Source organism: Anomaloglossus baeobatrachus, chromosome 1 (assembly GCF_048569485.1).
Source record: "Anomaloglossus baeobatrachus isolate aAnoBae1 chromosome 1, aAnoBae1.hap1, whole genome shotgun sequence".
Taxonomy (NCBI): domain Eukaryota; kingdom Metazoa; phylum Chordata; class Amphibia; order Anura; family Aromobatidae; genus Anomaloglossus; species Anomaloglossus baeobatrachus.
Genome location: NC_134353.1, coordinates 941916973 through 941929094, shown reverse-complemented (window position 1 = coordinate 941929094; position 12122 = coordinate 941916973). Strand labels below are relative to the sequence as shown.

At 45.6% G+C, this 12122-nt stretch overlaps 1 protein-coding gene across 1 annotated transcript in view; it reads right to left on the bottom strand.

Moving 5' to 3' along the window:
* Positions 1-727: 727 nt before the first annotated feature.
* Positions 728-12122, bottom strand: part of WDR70 (WD repeat domain 70) — a 367195-nt gene continuing 355800 nt past the window's right edge. The window contains exons 17-18 of the mRNA XM_075330392.1: positions 11366-11528; positions 728-1353 (exon numbers count right to left, since the gene is read on the bottom strand). Of these exons, the coding sequence (XP_075186507.1) occupies positions 1266-1353; positions 11366-11528 (251 nt within the window). The 3' untranslated portion in view covers positions 728-1265. The remainder of the gene's footprint in view (positions 1354-11365; positions 11529-12122) is intronic.

The following is a 12122-nucleotide window of genomic DNA, read 5'->3' as shown; positions in this document are numbered from 1 at the left end:
CGGATTTTGGGTATAGAATGGGGAAAAAAAAAAAAAAGAAATCCGCATCAAAATCCGCGGCAAATCCGTGGGTGCGGATTTGCCGCGAAAGTCGCGAATTTTCATGCAGAAAAATCCGCAGGTACATTCTACCGTGGACACATAGCCTTAGGGCGGCTTTGCACGTTGCAACATCACACGTGCGATGTCGGTGGGGGTCAAATCGAAAGTGACGCACATCCGGCGTCACTTTCGACATCGTTGTGTGTAAATCCTAGATGATACGATGAACGAGCGCAAAAGCGTCGTTATCGTATCATCGCTGCAGACTCCGACTTTTTCATAATTACGCTGCGCGACAGGTACGATGTAGTTCCTCGTTCCCCTGCGGCAGCATACATCGCTGTGTGTAAAGCCGCAGGAGCGAGGAACATCTCCTCACCTGCCGCCGGCAGATATACGGAAGGAAGGAGGTGGGCGGGATGTTTACATCCCGCTCATCTCTGCCCCTCGGCCGCTATTGGCCGCCTGCCGTGTGACGTCGCTATGTCGCCGCACGACCCGCCCCCTTAGGAAGAAGGCAGGTCGCGGCCAGAGCGACGGTCGCAGGGCAGGTGAGTGCATGTGAAGCTGGCGTAGCAATAATTTTCGCTACGCCAGCTATCACAAGATATCGTACCTGCGACGGGGGCGGGGACTATCGCGTGCGACATCGCAGCATCGGCTTGCGATGTCGCAACGTGCAAAGCCCGCCTTATTCTAATGTAAGGATCAGAGGAGGATGTGAACAATCATTCCAATGGAAGGATCAGAAGAAGACGTGGAGGCTGATTCTAATGAAAGGATTAGAAAAGTTTGTGAAGAATCATTCTGGTTAATTCTTGATAATAATCCTCTCAGTATTTTATATTATTGTAAGCTGATTTGAAAACTTATATAGGACCTTGTCCTTTGAAGTGTCATTTGCATAAAATAGCAGGGGCGTGTGTTAGACCTCACTGGCTGGGAAGCAGATTGCTGTAGAAATCTCCCACATGATGAAATTAATGCAGGGTTGAATGTCCCCTCTGGGGAGCATCTGGTTTCAGCAGGAGTCTTTCTTTTTGGAAATGAGAAGAGACCAGGATTTACCTTGCCCGGTTCAGTGGCCCTTTATAGGGTGGCCCCATACATTGAGCAGTAAGTCACACATGATGCTGGCACTCTGCAGGTACTGCGTACTTTATTTATATAAAAAGAACTCGGGTAATAAAATATAGACTCCACACCATTCATTCTTCGATTTCTCAGATTTTGCGCTTTTTCCATTCCGGCTCGTTGTCGGGTTCCTCTTCTTCAGAATCCACCTCGGCGAAAACGGCGGTGGGCTGCGTCCTGCAACACACGGAAATCATTAGGAAAAGTGACGGATATCATAGGATGGAAAACACAATCGCAGGTATTGGCAGAGCGCTGGATTCTCTGCACCGATTGCATCATCGTCTAGTGTCCGTCGTATTCCTGGAGACACCGCACAATATCTGCAAACTTTCAATTTGGATTTTGCACCGTAAAACTAAATCTGTGCACATTTCAGGACATAGAGCGGAGTCTATAACCGGCAACATGTCCCCGATTATGCAGATTTTTCTTGTGCACATTAATGCAAATCTCCAGCAAATCTGCAGCAAAATGGTCATCTGAAGCCGCCAGGGCAGGAACGACGGTGCATTACAAGAAGGTGTAGAATAGAAGAAACTGCAATACACAGTGCCCAACATAAATGAGTACACCCCTATTGAAACATAAAATTTTACTCAATATTTCAGTGAATCACAAGAACAATTTCCAAAATGTTGACAAAACTGAAATTTTCAGTTTTACTAAAAGACAACGGCTAAGAAAGGGTGCAAGGCTATATGTGAACGCTGCATCTTTTACTGCCTTTTTTGGGAGGTTTGTGGTGCATTTCCTTCCCCCAGCAAAGTCTAAGAGATTTCTGAAGACGCAGCCAAGATGCAGCAGGTCAGTTCTTTTTGCATTTTGTTCCTGCGTTTCGGAGGATTGGCAGATCGGCGGGGGATTGATCCCTGGTAGCTGGCCAGGTGCCGTTCCCCCATATAAAGTCTATGGGGACCAGAATTCGGCTCAGAATTCGGTGCAAAGGGGTAGGAAAAAGTGCTGCATACTTACCAATTCAACGGGGCGGCTGTCACGCTGCTACCGCGGCCACTCATTGCCTTCATTGAATATGCACTGCTTCCTCCGCCCATAGGGGTCTGTGATTGGTTGCAGTCAGACGAGCCCCCACGCTGAGTGACAGCGTGTCTGAGGCTTTCAATCACAGACGCCGGTGGGTGGGTCTATGTCGTAAAGTAAAATAAATAAATAAAAATTGGCATGAGATCCTCCCATATTATGATACCCAGAACAGATAAAGCCCGACAGCTGGGGGCTAGTATTCTCAGGCTGGGGAGACTCATGGTTATTGGGCGCACCCCAGTCTAAAAATATCAGCATGCAGCCGTCTGGAATTGTCACATCCATCAGATGCAACAGTCCCGGCTTTTTACCTGGCTCTTCCTGATTGCCCTGGTGCCGTAGCAATCGTGGTAATAAGGAGTTAATGGCAGCCCACAGCTGCCACTAAGCCCTGGATTAGTAATGGGAGGCGTCTATGAGACACCCTATCCCTAATCTGTAAGTGAAAGTAAATAAACACAAAAACCAAAAAAATTCTTTATTTTAAATAAAAGACAAAAAAGCCCCCTCTTTCACCACTTTAATAACCCCCAAAACACCCCTGCAGGTCTGACATAATCTACATGAGGTCCCACAACGCTTCCAGCACTGCTACATCTGAAGCTAACAGTGAGGGGTCATAGAACATGACTGCCCGCTGTGAGGTTGAGTCAGAGACTGAGCCGCGATCAGTAGTGACGTCACTCAGATTAGCCGCGGCCACAGCTGTAGTCCTTCACCTGTGACTGCAAATCACCTGAGTGACGTCACCGCTGATTGTGCAGCTCCCTCCAGTCGCTGCCTGAACCTCACAGCGGGCAGTCATGTTCTATGGCGCTCGCTGTGAGCTTCAGATGTAGAAGTGCTGGAAACGCCGAGAGACCTCGTGTCGTTTATGTCGGACCTGGAGGGGTGTTTTTGGGGTCAATAAAGTGGTGAAGGAGAATGCTTTTTTGTCTTTTATTTAAAAAAAAGGTTTTTTTGAGTGTTTGTGTTTCACTTACAGATTAGTGATGGCGGTATCTCATAAATGCCTCCCATTACTAATTTAGGGCTTACTGGCAGCTGTGGGCTGCCATTAACTCCTTATTACCCCTATAGCCATCGCATCAGGGCAATGGGAAGAGCCGGGTCCAGCGCCAAAAAATACAAAAAAATAATTACAAAAACAGCTGGCTATTGCTCTATCAAGCTATTGTTATTTCTTTCTATCTATTCTTTCAGTCTTTTCTTTCTATCTATTCTAGAGATCTATGCATTAACAAAAACGTGTCAAAACGTCCTGCGTTTTTTGGGCCACAAGCTGCGTTTCTGTGACCACAGGATAAAAATATGCAGCATCTACATATAGGCTAACGATTGAGGCAGAGGAGGAGAGGAGCGGCTGGGGATCGGTAAGGACTATTCTATTTATTGTAGAGGTGGACAGCCCCTTTAAGTGACTTATACGATTTTCAGCGACTCCTTCAGCTCTATGCACCCGCGGTGAATCAGAGCAGAGCCTGCTGTGAACAAGATTAAAAATCACATAAAGTCACGGGTCAATTACCGGAGGATAAACTGCGGTTCCTGTGTCGCAGAGCCAACAATTTAACATGGAGAAAGCGGAGAATCCGTCACAGCCGCGGCGACATCTGAGCCCTCGCTGTGTGATCAGACGGGAGAGTCCAGAATGTGAGAGATCGGGCCTGTGACTCATCAGAAACCTCCGTCCTCGAGGCATAAATCAGGCATTTCATGGAGCGTCTCCTATACAAGAGACCCTGTGTTACCCAGGATCAGGGCAGCATCAGCAGAAGTGATCCCTGACACATCGGGGTCACCGAGCAACAATAAGCTATCAGCAATGAGGATGTGCATACTGTACTGACAAGTATCACCACCTACTGTACACACAATATACCACCGCTATCTACTGTACACACAATATACCCCCGCTATCTACTGTACTGACAAGTATCACCACCTACTGTACACACAATATACCACCGCTATCTACTGTACACACGATATACCACCGCTATCTACTGTACACGCGATATACCACCGCTATCTACTGTACACACAATATACCACCGCTATCTACTGTACACACAATATACCACCGCTATCTACTGTACACACGATATACCACCGCTATCTACTGTACACGCGATATACCACCGCTATCTACTGTACACACAATATACCACCGCTATCTACTGTACACACAATATACCACCGCTATCTACTGTACACACGATATACCACCGCTATCTACTGTACACGCGATATACCACCGCTATCTACTGTACACACGATATACCACCGCTATCTACTGTACACGCGATATACCACCGCTATCTACTGTACACACAATATACCACCGCTATCTACTGTACACACAATATACCACCGATATTTACTGTACACACAATATACCACCGCTATCTACTGTACACACGATATACCACCGCTATCTACTGTACACAGGATATACCACCGCTATCTACTGTACACACGATATACCACCGCTATCTACTGTACACACGATATACCACAATTATCTACTGTACACACAATATACCACCGCTATCTACTGTACACACAATATACCACCGCTATCTACTGTACACACGATATACCACCGCTATCTACTGTACACACGATATACCACAATTATCTACTGTACACACAATATACCACCGCTATCTACTGTACACACGATATACCACAATTATCTACTGTACACACAATATACCACCGCTATCTACTGTACACACGATATACCACCGTTATCTACTGTACAGGATATACCACCGCTATCTAATGTACACACAATATACCACCGCTATCTACTGTACACACAATATACCACCGCTATCTACTGTACACACACAATATACCACCGCTATCTCCTGTACACACAATATACCATCTCTAGCTACTGTACACACAATATACCACTATCTCCTGTACACACAAGATATACCGCCGCTATGTATTGTACACACATGACATACCACCACTACCTACTGTACACAAGTTATGCCACCGTTATCTACTGTACACATGATAAACCACCACTACAAACTACACACAAACAATATACCCCTGCTATCTACTGTACACCTGATATTTTGGGGAATGACCTAGGTCCTAGGACAAGGGGTATTCACCAGTTTGTCAGCGCCACCACCCGCAACCAAGCCAAGCAGCACCTTCTGCCACCTCATCGAAGGATAACCCATATTCCCAGCCTCCAACACCCTCCGATAGTGAGTACACCTAGGCAGACTGCGGCCATTGACTAGAGGGGAAATAGATTGTAAGGAAAAGGGGTTTAGGGAAACCCAACTCACAGTCCCCAGCTTAGAGCTTGTCCGCAGTGAGGCTACCTGACCTAGAGGAGGAAATCAGAGGAAGGTGTATAGATGGGAGCCTCTGTTGCGGACCTCACCACCAAAAAGGCAAAGATTACTGAAATGCCCGTGAACCATCCCGACAAGAGGACAGGGATGATCGGAGGCCTATCACATGTGGGGACCCCATCAACAGTGACCCTTGCCAGGATCCGTGGTTTTTCGAGGCTAATTAAAAAGGAGGAGGAATGTGACGCCTCAGCATCTGGCAACTTATGTGGGTGGTGAATGGTTCTTAATTAGGCCAGACATATGGTTCTTTTATTTTTTTTAAATCAGAAGTTAGCCATTGTCTCATGTCAGACTGATCGGAGCCCTATTGTCTGCTAAATGTCGATTGTTTGTTAAATGTGTCTTGCTTCAGCCCCTTTGATTATATAGTGGATAGGAAAATTATGCAGTCATAAACTAGCGACCAATCGGACAGCAGCCATCTTCAACCAATCCTGCAAGAACTGAGGGGTATAAAAGAGCCTTGCTTCTGTTACCATGCAAATATTTTACATGACTTAGGCATAGGAGCTACGTTCCAGCTGAGGAATCAAACAACGACTTCACTTCAGATATTCTACATAACCTTAGCTTAGGCGCTATGGTTCCACCTGGAGGATCAAGGAACTGCTTCAAGGTTCATGCTACAGGATTTCAGCTTAGGATCCATGGTTCCAGCTGAAGGATTACAGAACAGCTTCACACTGAGCCCACAAATTCACTTGGAGAACCCACGTTGAGACAACTCGGTCACCTGGCTACATATCTGGCTATACTTGGTCAGCTTCCTAAGCTTGCCGCTATCTTTTCCTAGTGTGTGCCTATTAAAGCGGGGAGCTGCTGGCTAGGCTAGTTGGCCCTGAAAACCCAAAGTCACGAAGACTCTAATCCCTGGCTGGCCAGCGGAGGGGTGAGGCTCTGTCGCTTGTTCCATCATGTGTTTTGCTCGGAATATACAATGTCTTTGCCTCTGGGTGAACTAATAAACTCTTACATCAATGTGTGGTTCCCTCACCCTGTGTTGTCTGAGTAGTGTTCTGGCCACGGGGGATACGAGTGCGAGTGTTCAATGGGATGAGCCCTGGTCTGTGCAGTCTTTCTGACAACAGCAAGGCCAGCGGATGAGAGACATTGTATACCACCACTACCTACTATACAGGTAGAGTATACCACCGCTACCTACTATACAGGTAGAGTATACCACCGCTACCTACTATACAGGTAGAGTATACCACCGCTACCTACTATACAGGTAGAGTATACCACCATTACCCACTATACAGGTAGAGTATACCACCGCTACCTACTATACAGGTAGAGTATACCACCGCTACCTACTATACAGGTAGAGTATACCACAGCTACCTACTATACAGGTAGAGTATACCACCGCTACCTACTATACAGGTAGAGTATACCACCGCTACCTACTATACAGGTAGAGTATACCACCGCTACCTACTATACAGGTAGAGTATACCACCGCTACCTACTATACAGGCACAGTATACCACCGCTACCTACTATACAAGCACAGTATACCACCGCTACCTACTATACAAGCACAGTATACCACTGCTACCTACTATACAAGCACAGTATACCACCGCTACCTACTATACAGATATTGTATACCACCGCTACCTATTAGACAGGCACAGTATACCACCACTACCAATTATACAAGCACAGTATACCACCGCTACCTACTATACAGGCACAGTATACCACCGCTACCTACTATACAGGTACAGTATACCACCGCTACCTACTATACAGGCACAGTATACCACCGCTACCTACTATACAAGCACAGTATACCACTGCTACCTACTATACAGGCACAGTATACCACCGCTACCTATTAGACAGGCACAGTATACCACCACTACCAATTATACAAGCACAGTATACCACCGCTACCTACTATACAGGCACAGTATACCACCGCTACCTACTATACAAGCAGCATATACCACTGCTACCTACTATACAAGCACAGTATACCACCGCTACCTACTATAAAGGCACAGTATACCACCGCTACCTACTATAAAGGCACAGTATACCACCGCCACCTACTATACAGGCACAGTATACCACCGCTACCTACTATACAGGCACAGTATACCACCACTACCTACTATAAAGGCACAGTATACCACCGCTACCTACTATAAAGGCACAGTATACCACTGCTACCTACTATACAGGTACAGTATACCACCGCTACCTACTATAAAGGCACAGTATACCACTGCTACCTACTATACAGGCACAGTATACCACCACTACCTACTATACAGGCACAGTATACCACCGCTACCTACTATAAAGGCACAGTATACCACCGCTACCTACTATACAGGCACAGTATACCACCGCTACCTACTATACAGGCACAGTATACCACCGCTACCTACTATACAAGCACAGTATACCACTGCTACCTACTATACAGGCACAGTATACCACCGCTACCTATTAGACAGGCACAGTATACCACCACTACCAATTATACAAGCACAGTATACCACCGCTACCTACTATACAGGCACAGTATACCACCGCTACCTACTATACAAGCAGCATATACCACTGCTACTGGTACTATACAAGCAAAATGTACCACCGCTACCTACTATACAAGCACAGTATACCACCGCTACCTACTATAAAGGCACAGTATACCACCGCTACCTACTATAAAGGCACAGTATACCACCGCCACCTACTATACAGGCACAGTATACCACCGCTACCTACTATACAGGCACAGTATACCACCACTACCTACTATAAAGGCACAGTATACCACCGCTACCTACTATAAAGGCACAGTATACCACCGCTACCTACTATACAGGCACAGTATACCACCGCTACCTACTATAAAGGCACAGTATACCACTGCTACCTACTATAAAGGCACAGTATACCACCGCTACCTACTATAAAGGCACAGTATACCACCGCTACCTACTATACAGGCACAGTATACCACCGCTACCTACTATACAGGTACAGTATACCACCGCTACCTACTATGCAGGTACAGTATACCACCGCTACCTACTATACAAGCACAGTATACCACCGCTACCTACTATACAGGTACAGTATACCACCGCTACCTACTATACAAGCACAGTATACCACTGCTACCTACTATACAGGTACAGTATACCACCACTACCTACTATAAAGGCACAGTATACCACCGCTACCTACTATACAAGCATCATATACCACCGCTACCTACTATACAGGTACAGTATACCACCGCTACCTACTATACAGGTACAGTATACCACCGCTACCTACTATACAAGCACAGTATACCACTGCTACCTACTATACAGGTACAGTATACCACCACTACCTACTATAAAGGCACAGTATACCACCGCTACCTACTATACAAGCATCATATACCACCGCTACCTACTATACAGGTACAGTATACCACCGCTACCTACTATAAAGGCACAGTATACCACCGCTACCTACTATAAAGGCACAGTATACCACCGCTACCTACTATACAGGTACAGTATACCACCACTACCTACTATACAGGCACAGTATACCACCGCTACCTATTATAAAAGGCACAGTATACCACCGCTACCTACTATAAAGGCACAGTATACCACCGCTACCTACTATACAGGTACAGTATACCACCACTACCTACTATACAGGCACAGTATACCACCGCTACCTATTATAAAAGGCACAGTATACCACCGCTACCTACTATAAAGGCACAGTATACCACCACTACCTACTATAAAGGCACAGTATACCACCGCTACCTACTATAAAGGTACAGTATACCACCGCTACCTACTATACAGGCACAGCATACCACCACTACCTACTATACAAGCACATACCTATATACACATAGATACATATACCTCCAGGGACTAATGTCATTTGTCACCCCCCTCATACTTTTAAGAAATGCACTCGTGCCCCCCCACCCATCGCAGAAGCAAGGACACAAAGGTAATTTGGTACCGGCCTCATCCCCTGAACTTCATACTCGCCCTATCGGGTTACCTTCATGACACCTGCGATGTTACTGTCATGAAAGATTTAATAGACACTGATCCCGGGGGGGCCGGCGTGCCACACGTGGGCCGATTGCATTACAGCATCTTGTAAAGAGCTGTAGCCGGGGGGAAAGAGAGCCGGCCCTTGAAGTGGGCAGGATGGAGGCGACGGGCGCTATTAGCTTACACAGGAGAAGATACATATATGTATGTGGACGCTTGTCAGGCCGGCTGAACAATAGCTGCAAGCATGTGACCCTGACAGCTATTGTCACATGTGGCTCAATAAATGAGCATCCATTCCGCATGAACAGCCGGGTTAACCCTTTGTTATGACGGCACAATGAGCACTGGACAGAGCAAAAAATCTGCTATATTAATTGCAAAAATGTCCTTCTTTGTCCCCATAGACCAGGTGTGAATGCACTAGTCATGTGGAGGGTCCGTTACTTTCAGCAAAGTCAAAAGTTTCCATCCATGTCATTAGTATTTGGTGCCATTGCCCTTACACTGTGTGACTTGGGGGAAACGTTTTGGATCCTTCCAGAAGCTTCTCACAATAGTTGGTGGAATTTTGGCCCATTCCTCTTGCCATGTTTGTAGGTCTCCGCTCGCACTGGCCTTTTCAGCTTTGCCCATAAATTTTCAATAGGATTGAGATCAGGGCTTTGTGATGGCCACTCCAAAATATTGGCTTTGTTATCCTTAAGCTACTTTGTAACCAGTTTGGCAGTAGCTTTGGGTCATTGTCCATTTGGAAGACCCATTTCCGCCCAACCCCACAACATGATGCTGCCGCCCCCGTATGTCACATTTGGGATGGTGTTCTTAGGCTTCAAAGCTTCTCCCTTTTTCCTCCAAATGTAACGATGCTCATTATGGCCAAACAGTTCCATTATAGTTTCTTCAGATCACAGGACGTCTCCAAAGATTAAGCTCTGTGTTCCTGTGTGCATTTGCAAACATTAATCTGGCTTTTTTTATGTTTCTTTTGGAGTAATGGCTTCTTCCGGGCAGAGTGGCCTTTCAGCCAATGTTGATACAGTGCTCGTGTCACTGTGGATAATGACACCATCTTACCAGCTTCCGCCAGCATCTTCACAAGGTCTTTTGCTTTTGTTCTTGGGTTGATATGCACATGTATGACCACAGCATGACCATCTCTGGTGCACAGAACCCGACTCCTTCCTGCAGATGTGTCTGTATAAAGAGCGGAGGGGAAAACCTGCAGATGTGTCTTTATAGAGAGTGGAGGGAAAAACCTGCAGATGTGTCTTTATAGAGAATGGAGGGAAAAACATGCAGATGTGTCTTTATAGAGAGCGGATGGAAACTTATGGTTTAAACTGTACGCAGTGTGCTGTGGATAATAGTGGTCTTATGTACCAAATGTGAAAGGTAGTCTTTTGTTTTAGTACCACACTACTTTTGGGGGAGCAAAAATTTCAGGAAAGATGTCTTGACAAGCTTAAAAATTGTGGAGGAGTCATGGATACTAGTTCTTTTTCATTTAACTTTTTTGGCAAGTACGGTGCTGAAATGGTGCTAAGGTACAATACCAGAAATCACTAATGGAGGAGAGTGGCGCTTTTTGACAAGTTAAAATCACCAATGTAGCTCACACAAAACAAGAAGCGAGGGATACTATGTGTAGATGGCAATTTTGAAAGAAAATGTTAAAATTGTAATGTACAAATGTAGACCCAAACTCACGTGGAATATGCTGGTGCCACCCAGTAAGGGTTATCTGCAGCATCCTTTGCATGGCGAAGAATAGCTTCTCGAGGATTGCTATCATCAGTCTTATCTAGTGCAATGTTCTTCACGATGAAAGAAGACAGGGTACCGCCATGGGTACCCACACGCCCCCCACGACCTGTAACATAAGGATTGGAATTGTTAGTGGACGCAAAGGAGAACAGACATTAGTTCAAATCAAAACAATGAGGAAATAAGGATGATGTGCCGTACGATCTCATAGTGCTGAAAACCACAAGTACTAGATTATTATTTGCATTATTTGCCTGGAAACTATTGGCATAACTTATTTTAGAAAGCTGATGTTTCATGAAGATAATCTCTGGTGGTTTATCACTCTGGACCTTCCTTTTTGGAGTCAGATGTTTTACTTTAATATTTGAAGATTGATTCAATGATTTTTAATGCTGTTTTCCTTACTTATATATGGAACTGATTTCAAAATATGTTACTAATTCTGTGGGCTGGCCTGCTCATAACACTTAACACTGTACAAGAGAGAGGACCCTGCGCATAAGACCTGACACTACAAGAGAGAGGACCCTGCACATAAGAGCTGACACTACAAGAGAGAGGACCCTGCACATAAGAGCTGACACTCTACAGGAGAGAGAAGACCCTGCACATAAGAGCTGACACTACAAGAGAGAGGACCCTGCACATAAGAGCTGACACTACAAGAGAGAGGACCCTGCACATAAGAGCTGACACT